General features: G+C 45.9%; 1 protein-coding gene across 1 annotated transcript in view; it reads left to right on the forward strand.

The window, feature by feature from the left end:
* LOC140496209 (uncharacterized) overlaps nt 1-24358 on the forward strand; it is a 132669-nt gene that overhangs the window by 71554 nt on the left and 36757 nt on the right. Inside the window, exons 6-8 of the mRNA XM_072595707.1 lie at nt 8373-8483; nt 10343-10385; nt 10480-10598. Of these exons, the coding sequence (XP_072451808.1) occupies nt 8373-8483; nt 10343-10385; nt 10480-10598 (273 nt within the window). The remainder of the gene's footprint in view (nt 1-8372; nt 8484-10342; nt 10386-10479; nt 10599-24358) is intronic.

The raw sequence follows: 24358 nt of genomic DNA on the forward strand, positions 1-24358 counted from the left end.
GAATTGCCAGAGGAAGTGGTGGTGTCTGGTAAAATTACAGCATTTAAAAGGCATCTGGATGGGTATATATGAATAGGGAGGGTTTAGAGGGATATGAGCTGGGTACTGGCAGGTTGGACTAGATTATGTTGGGATATCTAGTTGGCTTGGATGAGCTGTTCTGAAGAGTCTGTTTCGGAGCTGTACATCTGCATGACTCTGTGATTCTAAGTGATTCACTTCTGTCCAGTTGAGTTTGACTTTCTCCAACTACATTCTTCACAATAAAGCTGGAACATTTCCTTTGACAATGTGTAAGGGCAAAATTTCAGTCTGACCCTATAAGGGAACATTCACATTGATACAATCAACCGCACCCATGAAATGTTTCTTTTTTTGCTGCAGTTTGAATGTTTAGTTTCTCTTTCCCAGCGAGGTGCTGCTGTCTGACCTGTTTTACCACATCAATGGAAAATGTGGGAGTGGGTAATCGAAAAGGAAAAAGATATTCATGGTTTAAAATTGTTGACCTTGGGATTGAGTTCTGAAGGTGGTAATGTTTTGAGTTTGTTTTGGTGATTGTCTCTCAGCCACCATTTTGTGAACTTTCTCAACCACCATTTTACAAGCTCTCATATTTCAGCTTGAGTGGCAATGATCTAGTGGTATTATTGCTGGGCTATTAATCCAGCATTGCAAGTAAAATTTTGGGGACCAGGATTCAAATCCTGCCATAGCAGTTAGTGGAATTTAAATTTGATTAAGAGTCAATGACTGTGCAATCATTGTAGATATTTGAGATAAACCCATCTGGTTCACTAACGTGCTTTAGGGAAGGAAACTGTCATCCCTACCTGGTCTAGCCTACATGTGACTCCAGACCTACAACAATGTGGTTAACTCTTAACTATCCTCTGGGCAATTAGGGATGGGCAATAAATGCAGGCCTAGCCAGTGACATATTCATTCTGTGAATGGATGTTCAAAAAGGCTTAGCTATTGAGGTTTCTTATCTGCTGGTTCCATAGAAACTGTTATTTCCAGTGCTTTCTTTAAATCTCAGTTCCTTTCTGTCAGTAATGACTTCTGGATTGTATCAAATCTTAAACTACACACCAGTCTGTCTCTGATTGCATCATTCAAGTTGTCTCCTAATTCACAACATTCTGCTAATGGCTTTGAAGTTGCTACAAACTGGGAGACAGATTCGCCATCTTGCTGGTTATCTTTATGGAATCTGAACCTTTCAGCAATTCCCAATGATTTCAGTGAAATTGGTTCTGTAGGATTCCTATTATTTCTTTATAAGTTTTGGAACCCAGCTTCTCTGGCTGTGGCAGGACTATATTAACTGGAGTTCAGAACAATGAGGGGGAATCTCTTTGAAACCTTTAAGTTTCTAACAGGTGTTGATGGGGGTGTTTCAGGAAAGATGTTCCTCACAACCAGGGCGTCCAGGACCAGCCGTCACTATTGAAGGAAACAGGTTAGGCCTCTTAGGGCAGAGATGAGAAGAAATTTCTTCACCCATAGAGTAGGAGGCCTATGGCATTCTCTGCCACAAGAAAGCATTGAGACCAACACATTGATAACTTCCAAGAAAGAGGGAGACATTGTTCTTCAGTACAGGGAGAGAAAGGCATCAGGGAACTGAGTTGGATGATCAGCCTTAATCATGCAGGCTCAAGGGGCCCAATGTTTCTGTGTCTCCTTAACTTACAAAGGTTAGCGATGGGAGGCGGGAGTGAGGAGGTGAGGCCACAAACAGGTCAGCCATTTTGTTTTCAAATGGTAGAGTAGGCAACAGGGGCCGAATGACCTACCCCTGTCCCTAATTCGTATGTTCATGTGCCTTCACAACCTTTAGTACAGCCAACAGACCAGTTAAAGTTGCAGCAGATTGATGAAAAGATTTGCTTCAAATTTATTTTTAGCAAAGACGTTGGATTAAAGCTTTCAATAATTTATTCCACACACTTTCATTTCAATCCATTTGTGTTTAAATGCAGAATGATGGATTTGGTGATATTTGGCTTACTCGATGGGCTGAATGGCCTACTCCTGTTCCTATTTCCTGTGTTTCTAGGTCAAAAACAGCAGTTATCAAAAGAGCAAGCTGATTTTAATTCTGTGTCATTGGCTGAGTTTAATATGAGTTGTAACCTTGTCCACAGCCTCCATGTGGGAGCCTGGCAGCCTGGGATTAGGCATTGTAAGAAAACCAAATCTTAGAATGACCCTTTGGGAGTTAACATTCACATTGCACTGTCCTTGATGTGTCTACTGTCACATACAAACAGTGACTGAATTTTAAAGAGTTTCTGATCTTTCATAGTAATGTTTGAATCTCAGACTTGAGGAAATTCATTCTCTTACATTTGAAATCATTGCAGTAGAAATGACTCGTGAATTAAGGAAATCCTGGTGGGAAGGAGTTACCTGATTTATTTACGGTTTTAGATGGAGAATATTTATTAGCAGCGGTTGATTTTTTAAACATCACTGATCACAAGGCCCCACTGGAAATTAATTCAGTTTCAAATTCTGGAAGAACTACAATGTGAAAATTTGTCCTCAAGCCCCTGGATCATCCCACCACATCAAGACGAATGAGGATTAGTGGAGCTGGGGGATTGGAGGCAGGAAAGAACAGAAGATCAAAGTCATGGAGTCAGGGAAGGGTCAAAATGGAGTGAGGAAAGAGCAACCCGGAGGAGTGTGGAAAGGAAAGCCAAGAGGAGACCTGATAAAGGAATTTAATACAATAAAGAGCTTTGATTGAGCAAAGAAATGAAGCCTGTTTCCTATAGCTGAAGGGTGGCTCACCAGGGAGCACAGATTTAGGAAAGAAAAGTCAGAGGTGACATGAGGAGAAATATTTTTATTTGATCTCCAGTTAGACTGTGAAATTCAGTGACTGACAGTGTAGTGGGTACATATTCAACACTAAATTTTAAAATGGCATTGAATAAATAATTGAGGAGAAAAGATTGCCAGAAGCTGAGTCTGTGCTGTTTGACTCTATGAGGACAGAGCAAAGGAGGGCATGCTCTTTAAACCATCAGTGACAGATTTGTTGGATTGAATGGTCTTATCCTGTGGTTTCATTCTGGATTCAGGAGTTTCAGTCTGAGTTTTCCTCTACAGTTGCAGTTCTCTGTCGCTGGTTCCTTATCACCTTGTATCTTGTTAGCAAGTAAAGCTATTGTAAATGCTATGGGAGTGTCAGCAGGCGTGTTTTCTTCCAGATGGATGCATGATGGGGCAAGGTTCAAGTACATTGTTTCGCTGAATGAACAGTTCTTTGAAGATTGTCAGAAATACTTAGAGTCATAGAGTCATTGGGATCTACAGCACAGAAACAGACCCTTCAGTCCAAATCGACCATGTCTACCAGATATCCCAACACAATCTAGTCCCACCTACCAGCACCTGGTCCATATCCCTCCAAACCCTTCTTATTCATATACCCATCCAAATGCCTTTTAAATGTTGAAATCATACAAGCCTCTATCACTTCCTCTGGCAGCTCATTCCAAACACGGATCACCCTTTGTGTGAAAACATTGCCCCTGAGGTCTCTTTTATATTTCGCCCCCTCTCAGCCTAAACCTATGCCCTCTCATTCTGGACTCCCCTACCCAGGGAAAAAACCTGGTTTATTTATCCTAGCCATGCCCCTTATAATTTTATAAACCTCGATAAGATCACCCCTCAGCCTCCAACGCTCCAGGGAAAACAGCCCCAGCCTATTCAGCCTCTCCTTATAGCTCAAATCTTCAAATCTTCAAATCCTGGCAACCTTCTTACAAACCTCCTTACACCGTGGGCGGCACGGTGGCACAGTGGTTAGCACTGCTGCCTCACAGTGCCAGAGACCCGGGTTCAATTCCCGCCTCAGGTGACTCTCTGTGTGGAGTTTGCACATTCTCCCCGTGTCTGCGTGGGTTTCCTCCGGGTGCTCCGGTTTCCTCCCACACTCCAAAGATGTGCAGGTCAGGTGAATTGGCCATGCTAAATTGCCCGTAGTGTAAGGTAAGGGGTAGATGTAGATGTAGGGGTATGGGTGGGTTACGCTTCGGCGGGGCGGTGTGGACTTGTTGGGCCGAAGGGCCTGTTTCCACAGTGTAAGTAATCTCATCTAATCTAATCTAATCTTTTCCGAACACTTCCAAGTTTCACAACCTCCTTCTGATAGGAAGGAGACCAGAATTGCATGCAATATTCCAAAAGTGGCCAAACTAATGTCCTGTACAGCCGCAACATGACCTCCCAACTCCTGTACTCAGTACTCTGACCAACAAAGGAAACCATACCAAACCCCTTCTTCATTATCCTATCTCGCTGTGACGCAGGTTTCAAGGAGCTATGAACATGCACTCCAAGGTTTCTTAGTTCAGCAACACTCCCTAGGACTTAACCATTAAGTGGATAAGGAGAAAGTGAGGACTGCAGGTACTGGAGATCAGAGTTGAGAGTGTGTTGTTGGAAAAGCACAGCAGGATAGGCAGCATCTGAGGAGCAGGAAAATTGACGTCTCAGGTCAAAGATGAATGAGGCTTGTGGGCTGGGGCTGAGAGATAAATGGGAGGGGGTGGGGTTAGGGGAAGGTCGCTGAAAGCGATAGGTGGATAAAGGTGAGGGAGAAGCTGATAGGTCGGGGGGGACTGATCGACAGGTTGAGAGGGGAGTGTCGAGTTGGAGGTTTGGGACTGGGATAATGTGGGTGGAGGGGAAATGAGAAAGCTGTTCAAATCCACAGTTATTCCATGTGGTTGCAGGGTCCCAAGGAGGAATATGAGGTGGTCCTCCGGAACGATCGCTCCCAACGTACAAGGACAGAACCCCCCAGTCCTCACCTTCTACCCCACCAACTTCCATGTACATCGCATCATCCTCTGCCAATTCCGCCACCTCCAAAGATATATTTCCCTCCCTACCCCTATCAGCGTTCTAGAAACACCATTCCCTCCACGACTCCCTCATCAGGTCCACACTCCCCCCCCACCAGCCCACACCTCAGACCTGGCACCATTCCCTGCCACCACAGGAGGTGCAAAACCTGCACCCACACCACTCCCCTCACCTCTGTCCAAGGCCCCAAAGGATCCTTCCACATCCATCCGAACATTACCTGTTCCTCTACCAATGTTAGCCCCGGCATCCATTGCAGCCAGTGTGGTCTCCTTTACTTCGGGGAGACAGGACACCTTCTTGCAGATCGTTTCAGAGAAGATCTCACAGATATCTGCACCCACCAACCCCACCGCCCCATGGCTGAATACTTCAACTCCCCCTCCCACTCCATCAAGGACATGCAGGTCCTGGGCCTCCTCCACGACGAAACTGTTACCTCCCGATGCCTCGAGGAAGAATGCCTCATATTCTGCCTTGGGACCCTACAACCACACAAGATAAATGTGGAATTCAACAGCTTCCTCATTTCCCCTCCCCCAACATTATCCCAGTCTCAAGTCTCCAACTTGGCACCTCCCTCCTGACCTGTCCATCACTCCCCCCCCCCCCCCCCCCCGACCTATCACCTTCTCCCTCACTTTCATCCACCTATTGAGTTTTCAGCTACCTTCCCCCAACCCCACCCCACCTCCCATTTATGTCTCAGCCCCAGCCCACAAGCCTCATTCCTGATGAATGGTTTACGCCTGAAACATCGATTCTCCTGATCCTCGGATGCTTCCTGACCTGTTGTGCTTTCCCAGCAACACACTCTCGACATTAGGTGTATAAGTCCTGCCCTGATTTGCTTTCCCAAAATACAACACGTCACATTTATCTAAGTTAAACTCCATTTGCCTCTCCTCAGCCCAGTGGCTCATCTGATCAAGATCTTGTTGTAATCAAAGGTAACCCTCTTCTCTGTCCACTACATCTACAATGTTGGTGTCATCTGCAAACATACGAACTATAACTCCTAAGCTCACATCCAAATCATTTATTGAAGATAATGTGAGTTAACAGAGTGACTGGGAGTGTAGATGGTGTTTGAGTGTTTGAAGAGGTGACCCAGCTGATGACAGAAAGATAAGGAGATGAGTGAATCCTTGAGCAATGACAATGGTTCATATCTTATCTTGGGCACATGTTGGGACAGACTCAGACTTTGATTCCATCTGACCTGATGTTACTGTGAGATGGATCCTTTCACACATGCTCAGCAGCTGTTCTTAAAATAAGGACCTAGTTAACCTTTGCTCTGCATCATTCCTCATCTTTATCCCGACTGACTGTACACTATTGACAGTATTTATACTTTCACTTTAGTGAGTACAGTTCTGGGTGGCACATTGTAGGAAGGACATGAATGCAGTGGAGAGAGTGCAGAAGTGATTTACAAGAGTGATCCAGAGATGAGGAACTTTGGTTATAAGATTGGATTGAAGAAGTTGTGACTGTTGTCTTTGGAGAAAGGAAGGTGAAAAGGAGATCTGATTGATGTTTTCAAAACCATGAGCTCGAGTAGACCAGGAGAAACTATTCCTGCTTGCAGAAGGAAGAAAAAATGCAAAGGCATTGATTTGAAGTGATTTACAAAAGGTACAAATGTGATATGAGGCAAAAAACATTCACTCAGCAAATAGTTTTGGTCTAGAATGTGTTACCGAGGAGGTGTGGTGGAGCCAGGTTCAACTGAGACATTCAAGAGGATGGTGGGTCAGTATTTGGGCAGAAATAATGTACAAAGATACGGAGGATAAACAAGTGATTGGCACCAGGGAATGATGCAAATTTGAAGAGCCGGGGAGACATGATAGATGAATGGCCTTCTTCTGTCCCCAAATCTGTACTTTACAGGAAAGTCTGCAATGTGGTTTCATTAAGCTCCTTGAATGTGTACAGAGATCTTCCGGAGATCGTACTGAGCCAACACATGTCAAACTGATTCTCAGAGGCTCCATTAGAGGCTGTTTTCTCATTGTAATGTTTTAAGGTCAGTGTCTAACCAACTATCTGCCTCTTTTTTGTCTATGTCCTCTGTCCCCCTTGTTTGAGCTGTGACAATGGGACGAGGTCTCTCTCCCTCCCTGTTTGAGCTATGACCATGGGACACGGTCTCTCTCCCTCTTAGTTTGAGCTATGTCCATGGGATAACATTTCTGTCCCTCCCTGTTTGAGCTGTGACAATGGGACAAGGTCTCTCTCCCTCCCTGTTTGAGCTATGACCATGGGACACGGTCTCTCTCCCTCTTAGTTTGAGCTATGACCATGGGACAAGGTCTCTGTCCCTCCCTGTTTGAGCTGTGACCATGGGACAAGGTCTCTGTCCCTCCCTGTTTGAGCTGTGACAATGGGACAAGGTCTCTGTCCCTCCCTGTTTGAGCTGTGACAATGGGACAAGGTCTCTGTCCCTCCTTGTTTGAGCTGTGACCATGGGACAAGGTCTCTGTCCCTCCCTGTTTGAGCTGTGACCATGGGACAAGGTCTCTGTCCCTCCCTGTTTGAGCTGTGACCATGGGACAAGGTCTCTATCCCTCCCTGTTTGTGCAATAAAATGGAGATCTGTGATGGGTGAAGCACTGAAGAAAGACTGTACTGTTGGAACCTGCAGTTTTATCTTTTTATTTTCTGTTGAAAACTAAGAAGGTCCATAGTATGTAACTTTTAACTTTACTTCATTGATTTTACACTACATTATAATTACTACAATGTTTACCTCTTGCCTTTTTTCTTCCTTTCTACCTGGTTTCTAGGCTTTTGTACCTCGGTATTCGTACCGAAGATGGCACTTTATGTGGAGACATGAAACATTTTTCTCTGTACTCCTGTATGTTTGTACTTGAGGACACATGGCAAGGAAGCCAAAATCAAATCAAAACCAGTTCCCTGGTGTTTCCTTGTACATTGTCCTGAATGTGTCGAACTGTTGCATCAGTCAGCATTGAAAGCTCTCGATTTTGTGAGGTGTCTTGATGCTTAAAAAGGTGAACAGTGGGAATGAGCATCCAGCCCTTAAAATCAGGGGGTGACTGGGCTGAATCATCATGAACAGGGTTTGTAGCCCACACCCCTTCACTCCCCAACACTGACTGTCTCTGTATTTCTGTTTCTGTCCCTGTGTAAGGGGTTGCTCTGTCTCTCTGAACTCCCATTGGGGTGGACATCACTGATGTACTTTAATGTGTTAATGACCCCTCCCCACAGTCTAGGGCAGGGCGGGCAGAAAGCTTCATGGAGGGTCTGGAGTTATCATTCACACATTTCTGACAGCAAAGGGAGCTTCTGGGATGACAGTCCCTAAGGTAACATTTGTTACAATGAGGAAGCCTCCTCTGTTCACCCTCACCACAGAAATGAAGATCATTGAAATGTTTCTGTGTGTTCTGTAAATCCTCAGTGAGTAGATTTTCAATCATTCATTCTGTGTGTTGTTACAGGGCCAGGAGAGGAACCCTGTCTCACCCGATGTTACAATCCAAGTGGGGGATTCAATGATTGATGATCTCACCAGCCCTCTGACAGTTACATTTCAGGATGTACCTTTCCAGGTGAGATAAACCTCCACATTATCATCGAGCTGACCCTGTGAGCAGCCAGGTCTGACTGGATTGGGCAGCAGAGTCTGGATCATCTCCAGTGTTGATGAACAAGTTAAACTGAATGACCCCGAAATTCTGTAGTCCTCAGGCTGTGAATGGAGCCCCGTCTCGGCAGGTTTGAGGATTCAGAGCTGATCTCCTTGTCTCTTTAATGTCCATCAGAAGCTGTGATCATGATGAGGGTGTGGAATGTTATGATGCTGTACAAATGAGGATCGCTGTGCCTTGTGAGACATTTCCCATCACTTGTGTCCTGAAATTCCTCTGGAGGGTTTAGAAGGGAGGATCTGGGACAGGACAGAATGATTGTCCACCCCATGGACCCCATCCAAAATCCCATGGTCAGAGGGATAGCTCTGTTACAGATGGACCCCCCACAACATTCCTGGTAAAACAGGTTGTTCCCCTCGGGTCAGGTGACCCTGTTTGTTCAGGTTTGTGGAGCTTGGGGGAAAAGTTCATTAAAAATGGCCACGTTCCAGTTTGGTCACTTCATGAAATGTAATTGATCACACAATGTTCCTTATACCCCACATTCTGGGGACCATAAACAGCAGAAGGAATTTCAATGGGACATTTTCCTCATTTACATCAATAGACCCACAGCCCCCCATGGCCACAGTTTCAGATCAGCAGGAGAAGGACAGGGACTCGGTGTAAACAGGTGCTGCCCCATTGGCCATCTAAAACACCCAAAACCCATCCCCTTTACAGCCTGAGAGACTCTGGGAGTGAAACCTGTTCATGGAGCATCACCTCAAACAGAGCGACACAATCTCACCTCAATTCCCTGACAGTAACAGCCATGTCCTGCCTGTCCTCAGGGAATTGAGGTGAGTCTTCACTTGAATCTCTCCCAGACGATGATGGTTTTAAGCTGTCATCTTTCCTTCATTATGACTCATCTCCATTTCAGTAAAATGACCTCCACAAGTTCTGTAAAGGCACTCGGCACGGGCTGCATTTTCCCAATCGCATGGAGACAGGTTTGGGGGTGAATGGCCTGGTTAAAGAGCCAGAAACCCTGACAGGTCACTCCTTGACCCTGTCCAGGGGTGCGTTTCTCATGATAAGGGACTGGAGCTATCACAGGACTCAGCAGCAACCTCCACAGAGATGGCCAGGCAGTGAGGTCAAATATGGCCCCAATCAGGGACCATGATCCTCCAGTGCTGCAATGCTGCTGGTGTTACACAGGCCCCTACTCTGTCAGGAGTTGAGTAACATGGTGGAAGGGCTCTCTCACTGGGAGGGCAGTGGACCATGGGTAACTGATATAACTGACAGCATCAGGGAGCTGCAATGCTCACAGTGGTCCTGGCGTAGTGCAGACAGTCTTTCAGAGGGATCACTGTCCAACCTGAGGCTCCTCACAGGACTTTGTATCGTTCTCACCACTGAAGAGAGGGACATTTGTGAGTGCCCCTATTTGAAGGTGTCTGCTCGGTCTCTCCCGTGTCCAGCAGCGTTCTCCTCTCCCAATGAGGCTGCTGTCTGGACACTGCTTCAGACCCTCCCCCTGGGCCCTGTACTTCCTGGTAAAGTTAAAGATGGTGAATGGGGAGGTGACCAATTAGGAACCTGCTTTGTGTAAAGTTGCTTTGGTGGGAACACTGAGGTCATACCCAGGATCCGGAAAATTATAACCCAATAATTTCCCAGTTGGCATCACATTTCCTCCTCCTTCCCTGCCTTACCCTGTTAGACAGGCGAGAGAGAAATGTCTCAATGTGTTTGTATCGACCCAGCTGCTTCAACTGTGTTATTGTTGGTGAAGCTAATGTTCTGGTTTATCTTTTCCATTTTAGTCCGATTCTCCACCATGCAGCGCCTGGGACTCTGGTGGAAATGGTAAGTGAAGATTGTTTTAAAATGCTGACATCACTCAATACTGGAATGTATAAATGAGGGAATGATTCTCATGATTAATAATTCTCCAATACAGGCCCCTTCAATCAGAATGGATGTGACACCCCCATGAGCAGACTGGGGAACAGAGTGGATACAATCACTTGCAGATGTGACCGTCTGGGTTTCTTCTTTGTACTAACACTGGAATCGAAGGTATGAATCGTGCTCATCTCCACACTGTAAATAAACTCCAATATAAGGTTCAATTGGCCTGGAAAGTGAGACTGTTATCACATTCTTACTGCAGTTCAATACAGCTCTGCCCAAGTCTTGAACATGCCTCTGCAAAATATTCTGTAGCTCTCCCACCCCAGTCTTGATGTTTATTTTTAATCTGTTTAAAAACCAGCAATGTAACAATATTTCAGCCTCTCAGTTCAGATGAACCTCCTGCTTGAAATCCCGTTCTGACTTTGATCTCAGTGCCCATACATGGATTTTCAATGGGCCTCCCAACTCTGCTGCAGTGTCTGAGCTCCCGCTAGTGCAGACAAACCAGGGAAATCAGTCATATTTTTTCATTCTCTCCCAGGTTGCAGGTGTTGCTGGATGGGCCAATGATAGTTCCCTGTCCCTAATTTCTCTGGAGAAGTTGGTTGTGTGCTGCCTACTTGAACCTCTGTAATCCTTGGAGATGCACCATCATGCAGAGAGGAAGGGATTGCCCTGATCTTTACCCAGAGATTGTGAGCGAAGGGTGATGTGTTTCCAGGTCGGGTAGTGTATGACTTGATCGGTAACTTGTGGCTGGTGTTGTTTCCATGAACCTGCTGGCCATGTGGTCAATGTAACAGGTTTGAAAGGGACTTGTGAAGGAGCTTTACTGAGGAGCTGCACTGAATGTGAGATGTGGTACTCACTGCTGCCCCCTGTCAGCCAGTGGTGAAAGGAAGGAATGGCAAAGGTGTTGGATGGAGTCCCACTCAAGTGGGGTCCTTTATCCTGGGAGCTGTCAACCTTCCTGAATGTTCTTGCAGCTATACTTATCCAGGTGTGATGTAAGGTTCGGATTTTTACAAATGTTAATATCATTTTAAGAGTTTAGAGTTCAAACTGGTGGCATCAGGATGTTGGTGACTTTGTCAAGGGAGTTTAAAAAATCGTCAGAGAGTCTGGAAGAGGGACCGAATGCAGCAGGTGTCAGAGAGCAGGTCACTGCAAACCCCTGTCTGTGTGAATGGAGGGTTGTTGATTTGATGGGGTTTATGACAGGGGGAATACATATTGCAAAACATTAACTTGCTTAATGATCAAGGATTGATCTTTGGACAGTTTAGGAGGAGACAACTGGAGGAAGAAGGGAATATATTTTCTCACCTAAAAAGACAACACGTTCAAGGAAAGCATGGCCATCTTGGTGTAGGAGATTAACTTGTGAAACTTCCAGACCAGGAGTGTTTGATTCGAAATATGCAGATGATTACGAGACTGAGAAAGAGTAAGCTTTCAGTGACATGAGTGTTCATGTCAGAGACTTGACAGCGCACTGTTAAAAAAAACTGGAAGCAGCAGTTAAGTTGAATTTAAAGATTTGACATCGAAGGTAAATTTCTCTGGATTTGAATCACTATAAAATGATAATGTCAGGGATTAGATGAGAGATTGTTATGCCGTGTTTTAACATCTGTCAAACTATGGTGACTCAGTGGTTAGCACTGCTGCCTCATAGCACCAGGGTCCCATGTTCAATTCCAGTCTGTGTGGAGTTTGCACATTCACCCCGTGTCTGCGTGGGTTTCCTCCAGGTGCTCTGGTTTCCTCCCACAGTCCAAAGATGTGCAGGTCAGGTGAATTGGCCTTCTAAATTGCCCATAATGTTCAGTTCAGAGGGAAATGGGTGTGGGTGGGTGACTGTTAGGAGGGTCGGTGTGGACTTGTTGGGCCGAAGGGCCTGTTTCCACACTGTAGGTAATCTAATCTATATTCTTTATTTAGACAGCTTTTTTGTTGTTTTGTCCAGGAAGCTTCTGTTTTATTGCTGAAGAGAACTGCAGCCTTGTGTATCTGTGGTTCGGTAAATGAGCCTCACTTTAAAAATAAATATGATTTATACAATCCAGATTTCATTCTGCGATCTTAACTGTCAAGAGTGTGGTGCTGGAAACGCACAGCAGGTCAGGCAGCATCCGAGGAGCAGGAGAATCAACGTGCATAAGCCCTTCATCAGGAATGAGGCTTGTGGGGGGGAGGGGGGGCGCTGAGAAATAAATGGGGGGGGAGGGGGTGGGGCTGGGGGAAGGTAGCTGGGAATGTAATAGGTAGGTAGAGGTGGGGGAGAAGGTGATAGGTCGGAGAGGAGGGTGGAGCAGATGGGGAGAAGGATGATGGACAGGTCAAGAGGGCGGTGTCAAGTTGGAGGTTTGGGACTGGGTTAAGGTGCGGGCACAGGAAATGAGGAAACTGGTGATATCCACATTGATCCCGTGTGGTTGCAGGGTCTCAAGGCGGAAAATGAGGCATTCTTCCTACAGGCATCGGGTGGTTAGGTTTTGGCGATGGAGGAGGCCCAGGACCTGCATGTCCTTGATGGAGTCGGAGGGAGAGTTAAAGGGTTCAGCCACGGGGCGGTGGGGTTGGTGGGTGCAGCTGTCCCAGAGATATTCTCTGAACTGATCCACAAATTGACATCCTGTCTCCCTGATGTAGAGCAGATCACATCGGGTGCAATGTATACAGTCGATGATGTGTGGGAAAGTACAGGCAAATATCTGTCAGATGTGGAAGAATCCTTTGGGTTTTGGACAGAGGTGAGGGGGGAGGTGTGGGCACAGGTTTTGCAATTCCTGCGTTGGCAGGGGAAAGTGCCGGGAGTAGGGTGTGGTCTGGTGGGGGTGGCGTGGCTCTGACAAGGGAATTGCAGAGGGAATGGTCTCTCCATTCCCCATGCTGACAAGCGTGGAGAGGGAAATATATCCCTCGTGGTGGTGTCTGTTTGGAGGTGACAGAAATGGCGGAGGATGATGCGATGTATGTGAGGGTTGGTGGGGTGAAAGGTGAGAACCTGAGGGGTTCTGTCCTTGTTGTTGTTGGAGGGGTGGGATTCAAGGGCGGAGGTACGGGAAGTGGAGGAGATGTGCTGGAGGGCAGCGTTGACCACGTGGGAGGGGAAGTTACGATTGTGGAAGAAGGAGGCCATCTGGGACTTTCTGAGGTGGAATTGGCCATCCTGGGAACAAATGAGGTGGAGGCGGACGAATTGGGAATAAGGGATGGCGTTTTTACAGGTGGTAGAGTGGGAGGAGTGTAGTGCATGTAGCTGTGGGAGTCCGTGGCTTGGAAGATGTCCATGGTTCGTCGGTTGTCGGAGATGGAGATGGAGGGGTCCAGGAGGTGTCCAAGATGGTCCAAGTGAATTGAGGTTGGGGTGAAAGGTGTTAGTGAAGTTGATGAACTGTTCAACCTGCTCCTGGAAGCACGAGGTAGCACCGATACAGTCATTGATGTAGCGGAGGAACAGGTGGGAGGTGGTGCTGGTGTAGCTGCAGAAGATAGACTGCTCCATGTATCCAACAAAGAGGCAGGCATAGCTGGGTCCCATGTGGGTGCCCATGGTTACCTATTTGTTTTGGAGGAAGTGGGTGGATTGGAAGGAGAAGTTGTTAAAGGTGAGGACCAGTTCAGCCAGCCAGCTGAAGGTGTCAGTGGAAGGGTACTGGTTGGGAGGGCGTGAGAGGAAGAAATGGAAGGCTTGGAGACCTTCGTTGTGGGGGATCGATGTGTACAGGGACTGGATGTCCACGGTGAAAATGAGGTGTTGGGGGCCAGGGAAATTAAAATCTTGGAGGTGGTGAAGAGCATGGGTGGTGTCCCGAACATAGGTGGGGAGTTCTTGGAATAAGGGGGACAGGATGGTGTGAAGGTCGGCCGGGATCAGTTCAGTGGGACAGGAGCAGGCTGAGACAGTGGGTTGACTGGGGAAGTCAGGTTTGTGAATCTTTAGTAGGAGATCTCTGGAACATCTGCATCAACCAACCACACTGACCCATGGCTGAATACTTCAACTCCTTTCCCACTCCACCAAGGACATGCAGGTCCTGGGCCTCCTCCATTGCCAAATGCTAACCACCCGACACCTGAAGGAAGAACTCCTCATTTTCCGCCTTGAGACCCTGCAACCACACAGGATCAATGTGGATTTCACCAGTTTTCTCATTTCCCCTCCCCCCTCCCCCACCTTATGCCAGTCCCAAGCCTCTAACACAACTCCACCCTCTTGACCTGTCCATTATCTTTCCCATCTATCCACTCCACTCTCCTCTCTGATCTATCACCTTCTTCCCCACCTTCATCTACCTGTTGCATTCTCAGCTATCTTTCCGCCTCCCCCCCCGACCCAGTCCCAACCCCCTCCCATTTATCTCTCAGCTCCTCAGCCCACAAGCATCATTCCTGGCGAAGGGTTTATGTCCAAAACATCAATTCTCCTGCTCCTCGGATGCTGCCTGACCTGCTGTGCAGTCCTCACTTTCTCCTCCCTGGGATCTGAACTGTCCGGCGATAATATCAGCTGGCATCCTAACAAAGACAAGTGGAGAGTATCCCATCGGAGTGCGGAGTTATGTGACGTAGGCAGGCGTACGGATGTAGGGATGAGTTCCTCACAACCCAATTCCCAGCGGTTGGCCTGCTGATTGGCCACTGTATTTATATCGCTGGTATAGCTGGGCAGTGGTAAGCTCATCACATTAAAAGTGGGGAAGTCAACAACGATAATTCCATTGAATGTCAGGGGGAGATGGTTATATTCCCTCTTGCTGGAGGTGACCACTGTCTGGTAGTTGGGAGTGAAGGTTAACTTTCCACTTGGCAGCTGAAGCTGCATGTTGTCCAGGTCTTGCTGCATGTTCACATGGACTGCTTCAGTAGCTCAGGTATAGTACTGAGAGTGAAGATCCTCACGTCTGACCTTATGATGGAGGGATTGTTGTGTAAGAAGCAGCTTATTCAGGTTAGGCCTAGGACACTCCCCTGTGGAAGTCCTGCCGAATATTCTAGACTGAGATAATTGATCTCCACTAACCACAACCATCTTCCTTTGTAAAAAAAGCAAATTACTGCGGATGCTGGAATCTGAAACCAAAAGAGAAAATGCTGGAAAATCTCAGCAAATCTGGCAGCATCTGTAAAGAGAGAAAAGAGCTGATGTTTCAAGTTTAACTGACCCTTGTCAAAGCTAAAAAAAAAGGGAGAAGTAGGGAGTTATTTATACGAGGCTGAGAGAAGGTGATTCATGGCTCTAGAAGCAAAAGTAGCAATAAAGAGGTGATAATGACCTTCCCCGTGACTTGCCACTTCAGCACACAATCCTGTTCCATACCCACATGTCTGTCCTTGACCTGCTGCAATGTTCCAGTGAAGCTCAACACAAACTGGAGGAACAGCATCTCATCTTCCGACTAGACACATTACAGCCTGCCGGTCTCAACACTGAATTCAACAACTTCAGATGATTATCCCAACTTGACCCCTCTGTTTTCATTCTGCTCTGTAATTTTATTTCACTTATTTTATTTACTTTTTTTTCACTATTCCGTACCTCTTATTTTTTGATTGTCTCTCTTTCTCTCGCTCCCCACTCTCTCATCACCTTTTTCTTCTCCTTTTCCCCCTTTGCTATCCTTCTCCTCTGTTTTTCCATTTTGCCTCTGCTTCACCCATCCCCCACATATTTTGTCACGTAGCACTGACTTCAGCCTTGTTCACTCACAGCTCCTAATCTCCCTATAATCTCTCTATGCACTGTCATTATCACCTCTTTATTGCTACCTTTGCTTCTGGAGCCATGACTCACCTTCTCTCAGCCTCGTATAAATACCTCCCTATTTCTCCCTATTTTTTAGCTTTAGCAAAGGGTCAGATAGACTTGAAATGTCAGCTGTTTTCTCTCCTTACAGATGCTGCCAGACCTGCTGAGATTTTCCAGCATTTTCTCTTTTGGTTCCATCTTCCTTTGTGTTTGGTATGGCTCTAGCCAGCGGAGAGTTTTCTCCCTGATTCCCATTGATTCAGGTTTTCCTGAGGCTCCATGATGCCCACCCAAGGTTAAATACTGCCTTGGTGTCAAGGGCAGTCACTCTCACTTCAGTTCAGCTCTTTGTGAACAGTTGGACCAAAGCGATAATTCTATCAGGGGCTGGGGATGCTGTCGTTCCCAAACTCCGATAGCAACGTATTGCTGAAAGTGTCATTTGAGAGCCCTATTAACCAGGCCTGCTATGGTTATCAACAATAGGGTGGCACGGTGGCACAGTTGCCTCACAGCGCCAGAGACCCGGGTTCAATTCCCGCCTCAGGCGACTGACTGTGTGGAGTTTGCACATTCTCCCCGTGTCTGTGTGGGTTTCCTCCGGGTGCTCCGGTTTCCTCCCACAGTCGAACGATGTGCAGGTCAGGTGAATTGGCCATGCTAAATAGACAATAGACAATAGACAATAGATGCAGGAGTAGGCCATTCAGCCCTTCGAGCCTGCACCGCCATTCAACATGATCATGGCTGATCATTCCCAATCAGTATCCTGTTCCAGCCTTATCAGCCTCAGGTGACTGACTGTGTGGAGTTTGCACGTTCTCCCCGTGTCTGCGGGGGTTTCCTCCGGGTGCTCCAGTTTCCTCCCACAGTCCAAAGATGTGCAGGTCAGGTGAATTGGCCGTAGTGTTAGGTAAGGAGTAAATGCAGGGGTATGGGTGGGTTGCGCTTCGGCGGGGGCGGTGTGGACTTGTTGGGCCGAAGGGCCTGTTTCCACACTAAGTAATCTAATCTAATCTAATAGACAGCTTGAGCTGTAATTGATCGGGTTGGTTCAGTCCTGGTTCCTGTCGATGAGATATTCCAAGCTGCTTTATAAATGGCAGCGCTGTACCTTGGTCAAGGGTGTGGTTACCGCTGGATAACTTAACCTTTGTGTCCAGGTTAGTGTCCAGGACCTTCAACTGCTCCTTGCTATGACATGGAGTGAATCCACTGACCCACAGACTGGCATCTCCAGTGCAGGGAATGTCAGGTGGAGGCCAAGATGGAGTTTCCACTCAGCAGTTTGAGCCAAAAATGATGACAATGCTTCAGTCTTGTCCTTTGCCCTGATGTTCTGAGCTCCCTCATCATTGAGGTGGGGGATATTTGTGGAGCTTGCTACTCCAGAGAATTGTCTAATTGTCCACCTCCATTCAGCATCAGGACTGCAGGGCTGAGATTTGGCCCATTGGTTGTGGGATTGCTTAGCTCTGTCTATTGCAGGCTGCTTACAATGTTTAACATGCAAGTAGTCCTGTGTTGTTGGATCACCAGGTTGACCCCCATTTTCAGTGATGCTCATGTTCTGTTGATTCACCCTTTTTCCTGAGACCATGCTCTGGATTCTGGAAAGTGTACTCCATTACAACTTAAGCTTTCCCAAGGTTAGTCTGAGATCCAAGCTTGCTCAGCTGCACCAAGCAAACACTACTTGTGGGATTATATGATCTCACTGTATATTGCCCTGAGCTATTAATGTCTCACAGGCTTCTTCACAGCCACACCATGGCTCTCAGTACTTTTGCTAAATCTTAACTGTGTAACTGCTTTGATATCTACTAACAGCCTTACTCTGCCAAAGGCAATTCTACACTCTGGCCTCCTCTCAGTTACAACTCCTGGCTCTTTCTGGAACGTTCCTTAATCCTGACTAACTGCAGCTGTCAAATCGCTCCTGGGACTTCTCCTTGATCCCTAGTTACAGGCCCTCTCTGTAACTTCAGTCAGTTCCTACATGGAGCCTGTTTCTGACTCTGTTTCTCTCTCTCTCTGCTCTCTCTTCAGCTGCTGTTCAGTTTCCTTTGAGTTGTTTTGCATGATTTATCAAAACCCCTCAACAGGCCCCATCCTTATTCCTCGGTAGGATTGCAACCATTGGAACAGGTAAAGGTAGCAACACTCGCAGAGCATGAAGATCAGCTTAATTTTCACACTTCCAAATGTAGTAACAAGTAGCAGGATTTAAACACCATAGTAATCTAATCTAATCTAATCTAAAACCATAGCATTTCAAGGTATCAGCACTGTTTTAATAATCTTCCTTTAAAGCTGCACTGAATCTTTGAGTTAAGGACACAGACACATCATCCATCCGTTCATGCACTGGAGCTGTACCTTAACCTCTAAGTTTATTCTTCAGACTTAAATACGATAGATTCTCATTTTTAGTCACTGAGGTAAAAATGATATCTCTGTGTTCCAACAATACACCTCTATTCCAAATAATATTCCTTTTAGCTGGTTTGAGAAAATTATTGAGATTTTATGTGTTGAAATGTTTTGGATTCTTGTTGGCCTTTGAAGACTTTGAGATCTGTCACCTTCTCCTGATCCCCTTTTGAATGTGCTTCATTGGAATCTTTCTCAGCGATGTCAATAGTTCCCTTCTTCTGTTTCACTTTCTAATATTTTCAGTCTTTTGGGAAATTAATGTACCACATCCTTCCCATCCTCTGGCCTTTTGCTTTTCCTCTTCCCGATCAGTAGAAATTCCATGGCTCCATGACGGTGGCTGTGGGAAGCTGGGTTCCTGACTGACACCCGACTTCAGACTCATCTCCCTGAATCACTTCCTTTGGAACAGAATTGGCTGCATTGTGTGGGTCTATATTAGTTTATTCAATCAGCGTGAAGGGACTTTTGGTTTCTTGACTCCGATCATGTTCTAGTTTCTCTGAGATACATCGCACAGCCTTCTGTAACCAATCATTTTCTTCCCTGTGAAGTTTTAAAGAGTGGAAACTTAATTTTCACTTCTTTCACCATTTCCTCTGACTTTTGTTTTCTCCCTTAGTTCATAATTCATTCTCAAATTTGCTGATTTTTTTTCACATTCAACCACGCAACTACTCTGGTCAGTTTAGTTGCCTCTGTTTCATAGTGGTCTTAAAAAAACCCAGCTACAAGTTTCACCATTTCACATAATAATTCCATACATTATGGAACTATTCCTCCCTCTGTATCTGATTGCTCCTCAGCCTATTTCTTGGAAGTCTCTTTGTTCAAAAATCTCGTTTTTTTCCTTCGCATGGAACATCTCATCTTTCTTGTTCTCCAGTCTGAGTCAGCGTTTTGTCTGTCTTCGTTTTTAATTCTGCACTGAGCCAAGTATTCTGAGCCTTCAGAAATTCCTTCTCCTGTTCAAGGTATTTGTCATGATACCTCACAGAGACTTTTGATATTTGATGTTCTAAACTGAATCTTTATTGAATTTGCTTTCACGTGTTTATCATTGAGACATTTTAAGTTCTCACTCAAGTATTTTCGTTCCTGTGACCGATGCTGAAGTGTTCTCACCTGTTTAATTTTTCTTCAGTAAATTCATCATTTGAGCGTGGAAGTTGGTTCCCCATATTACTCAGTTTTTCCTGAAAGTGTGATTATCGGCAAAAGGCTTCTTGGGTTTGGCCGCAGTAATTGTGGAGTTTGGGCAAGATCAGCATGATCAGGAACTGCAGCAACACACTCATTGCTGTGTGACTGTCTATGCTGGACAACTCACTAGCCAATATCATTTCCTCCCCCTTCAATGAGTAAACCAGGAATAATTTACACAATTTAATTCCACTTCCTAGCCACTTTGTAAGTTAACTTTGTGCAAGTAAATAGATTCATAAATCTTTATTAATACTTTTTATTTGTCAAATCATCTGCAACAAATATCGCAACATCAGCCACCATCAAAGACTGACATGCCCAGAGTCTGTCAAAATATTAATTAATTTTCTCATGAAGGAGAAAGAGAATCATTCTTGCTGAGAAGTAAAATACCAGTAACCCTCCCATAACATGACAGTAATGCAATTTAGCAGTGCTGAGTTCCAGGAACAATTCCTTCAAAAGGTCTGAGACACATTCTAGAAAGTTCGAGGAAAACATGCTGCTTGTCTATTGTCCCTGGTTCATGGGTCCATTTCCAGCAATCAGTGCAATGTGGTTGCTATGGCGCATCTTGTTTCCAAGGAAACATAAGCTTTCAGCTTCACTCCCACTCTCAGCATCTCTCATTTTGACTTGAGGACAGGATCCTTTTGGGTGGAAATTTCTGCTCCATTGAGTGGCATGGGGAAAAGTTAAGAAAACTGGAAAATATAGGGAGAATGGAAAAATCAGATTCTTGATAATATTTCCAGTTTTCCCTGGAGTTTACACAATGCATTTTCAATCTTGCAAATCAGCAGTTACAACCTTATTTCAAATGAAGTTGCATCTCATTACTCGACAGACTCATGTCATTTTGTAAGCAGCTTCCAGTTCTCCTCTCTGTCCCAGAGAAACCAGATCGCACCAATTCCTGACATGAAAGTCACCGCGGTTACCTGGCAACAAGAGCTTGTTGTTTCCTTCTCTGTGTCTTTGGACAAATCCATTTTACCATCATTTCATCTCGAGCCTCCATGTCATGTCAGTTGCAAACTGAGTAATCTCACTGGGTTTGCCATTTCTGTGTCACTTTTCCAACCTGTTACTGGAAGACAGCACAGCCACATTCTCACTCTGAACTGTAATGTGCAAAGGCATGGTCCGTGATGTTCAGGGTGACCTTTTTTAGATGGGGGTTTTATCACAGCGGGTATGTGCCTAAATTTCACTCCCCTAATCTAGAAATAGCACTGCGGCATATTTGTGGATAAGGTTACATTGCTTCAAGCTCTATATCAAGGTATATGACCATAAGACCATGAGACATAGGAAGCAAGGCCATTCGGCCCATCGAGTCCACTCTGCCATTTAATCATGGCTGATGGGTGTTTCAATTCCATTTACCTGCACTCTCCCCGTGGCCCTTAATCCCCTGTGAGATCAAGAATTTATCAATCTCTTCCTTGAAGCCACCCAACGTTCCGGCCTCCACTGTGCTCTGTGGCAATGAATTTCACAGGCCCACCACACTCTGGCTGAAGAAATGTCTCCTCATTTCCGTTCTAAATTGACACCTCTAAATCTACGGCTGTGCCCATGGGTCCTCATCTCCCTGCCTAACGGAAACAACTTCCCAGCTTTCACCCTTTCTAAACCATGCATTATCTTGTATGTTTCTATTTGATCTCCCCTTCAACCTTCTAAACTCTGATGAGTACAATTCCAGGATCCTCAGCCATTCAGCGTATGCTAGGCCTACCATTCCAGGGATCATCTGTGTGAATCTCTGCTGGACACGCTCCAGTGCCAGTATGTCCTTCCTGAGGTATGGGGCCCAAAACTGGACACAGTATTCTAAATGGGGCCTAAGTAGATCTTTATAAAGTCTCAGAAGCGCATCGCTACTTTTGCATTCCAACCCTCTTGAGATAAGTGACAGCATACATTTGCTTTCTTAATCACAGACTCAACCTGCAAATCAACCTTTAGAGAATCCTGGACTAGCACTCCCAGATCCCTTTGTACTTTGGCTTTTTGAATTTTCTCACTGTTTAAAAAATAGTCCATGCCTGTATTCTTCTTTCCAAAGTGCAAGACCTCACATTTGCTCACGTTGAATATCATCAGCCATTTCCTGGATCACACTCCTCCACTGTCTAGACCTTTCTGCAGCCTCCCCACCTCCTCAGTACTAACTGCCTTTCCACTTAACTTTGTATCATTGGTGAACTTCACCAGAATGTCCCAGTCCCTTCATCCAGATCATTAATATATAATGTGAACAGCTGTGGCCACAACACTGAACCCTGCGGGACCCCATTTGTCACCTGCTGCCATTCCAAAAAAGAACCTTTTATCCAAACTCTCTGCCTTCTGTCAGATAGCCAATCCTCAATCCATGCCAGTAGCTCACCTCAAACACCATGGGCACCTTAATCAGCAGCCTCCCGTGAGGCACCTTATCAAAGGCCTTTTGAAAGTCTAGATAGATAGCAGCCACTGGGTTTCCCTGGTCTAACCTACTTGTTACCTCTTCAAAGAATTCTAACAGGTTTGTCAGGCACCATCTCCCCTTACTAAATCCATGCTGATTTGTTCTAATCTGAGCCTGCACTTCCAAGAATTTAGAAATCTCATCCTTAATGATGGATTCTAGAATTTTACCTAAAACCGAGTTAAGGCTAATCAGCCTATAATTTTCTATCTTTTATCTTGATACTGACCTCCTGACAAAGCCTGTATTGCACATTGTTTGAGGGTATTACACGTCGTTTCCTAGTGATTGAGTTGAAGGCTCATGAGGGCCATTACTGATACGTTGTCCAATTCTGACAATGTCCACAGATTTCTCAGCTCAAGTGTCTGAGATAGAATCTGAGGTTGGACGATTCCTTGTTCCCTACCTGCCCCAGAGAGGGAGCTGCTGGAACGGATATGCTACAGTGAGAGTTTTAGTTCAGAGGCCTTGGTGAGAGGTGTGTGTAGTGACATTATTAGAGGGTGTAGTGGCCCTTTGAGAATGATATAGCAGAGAGAAAGTAGTGACACTTGGCCGTGCAGTGTGCAGAGTGTCTTTAACTTTCTTTGGCACTGCTGGGCCTTGCGTTTAACCCGAGACTATGTACTGACCTGGGTTGCTATCACCATCCAGGCTGGCTGTATCCTGTGCTGTGGCCTCATTTGGTGGTCCTCGGGGAAAAGGGGCAGTAACCTTAGGCATGAGCAACTCCAGGTCCCTGTCAATGAAAGGAGGTTCCAGCTTCCCTTTCTGAGCCATTTCCTCAGTATCAGGAGCGGTGTGGCACAGTGGGAAGGGCAGGTCCTGGTTTGCCGTGCCTGGTGTTCTTTGGAACTGGAATTTAATTTGGTGCCAGTGGTGAGTATGTCACAAAGTCCCAGTAGCAGTGAACACTTCCACCTGTCCTGGCACACAATTCCATGGGTCAGGTACCAGAGAGGCTGCTGGGGGAATTATTAAGCTGGAGACTGGGCGTTGGCATGAGAGAGGTCAAGAGGGGTCAGGGCACCATGAGTCTCACTGCAACAAAGTGATAGAATTCAGCCCTTTGTCTTCCCCGCTGTTCCTTCCCATCCCTGACTATTCACCTTCTTTTCATCCTCCACCTTCTATCTTTAACAAATTATACACAGACACTACTGGAGAAACTCAGCAGGTCTGACAGCATCTGTCGAGAGAAAACAGAGTTAATGTTTTGAGTCCAGTGACCCCTGTTCAGAAGTGATGAGGCTGGGAATAGCTGGGTATTTATTTGGATGACAGGAGATGGAATGGAAAAGGTGCAAGTGATCGGTCGCAATGGAGACCAGAGACAGAGACAGAGACAGAGACAGAGAGAGAGAGAGAGAGAGAGAGAGAGAACAAAGGTAGGCAGACAAAGGGATTGGTGAGAGTTAACCAGGGAAGAGAAGCTAAACAGGTTATAATGAGGATTATGAGTAATTAAAACTGGGTTAGCTGTGCTAAAAGTAATCCATTTCATGACAGAACCTGAGGTACATTGTGTAGACAATAGACTTGGAAGGAGGTGTTGATGCTCAAAAATGATTAAACTGGATATTGAATTCTGAAGGCTTTAGTGGGTGGATCCAGTAGATGTGAGACAGCAGAGTCGAGAGTGTGGTGCTGGAAAAGCACAGCAGGTCAGGCAGCATCCGAGGAGCAAGAGAATCAACGTTTTGGGCATAAGCCCTTCATCAGGAATGAGGCTTGTGGCCCAGGGGGCTGTGAGATAAATGGGAGGGGGGGGGTGTGGAGCTGGGGGGAAGGTAGCTGGGAATCTGATAAGTAGGTGAAGGTTGGGGGGGGGAAAGGTGATATGTCAGAGGGGAGAGTGAAGTGAATAGATGGACAGGAAGATGTCAAGAGGGTGGTGCCACGTTGGAGGCCTGGGAATGGGATATGGTGGCGGGAGGCAAAATGAGGAAACTGGTGAAATCCACATTGATCCCATGTGTTTGCAGGTTCGCAAGGCGGAAAATGAGGTGTTTTTCCTTCAGGTGTCAGGTGGTTAGAGTTTGG

The sequence above is a fragment of the Chiloscyllium punctatum genome, chromosome 26 (genome assembly GCF_047496795.1).
Source record: "Chiloscyllium punctatum isolate Juve2018m chromosome 26, sChiPun1.3, whole genome shotgun sequence".
In the NCBI taxonomy this organism is placed as follows: Eukaryota; Metazoa; Chordata; class Chondrichthyes; order Orectolobiformes; family Hemiscylliidae; genus Chiloscyllium; species Chiloscyllium punctatum.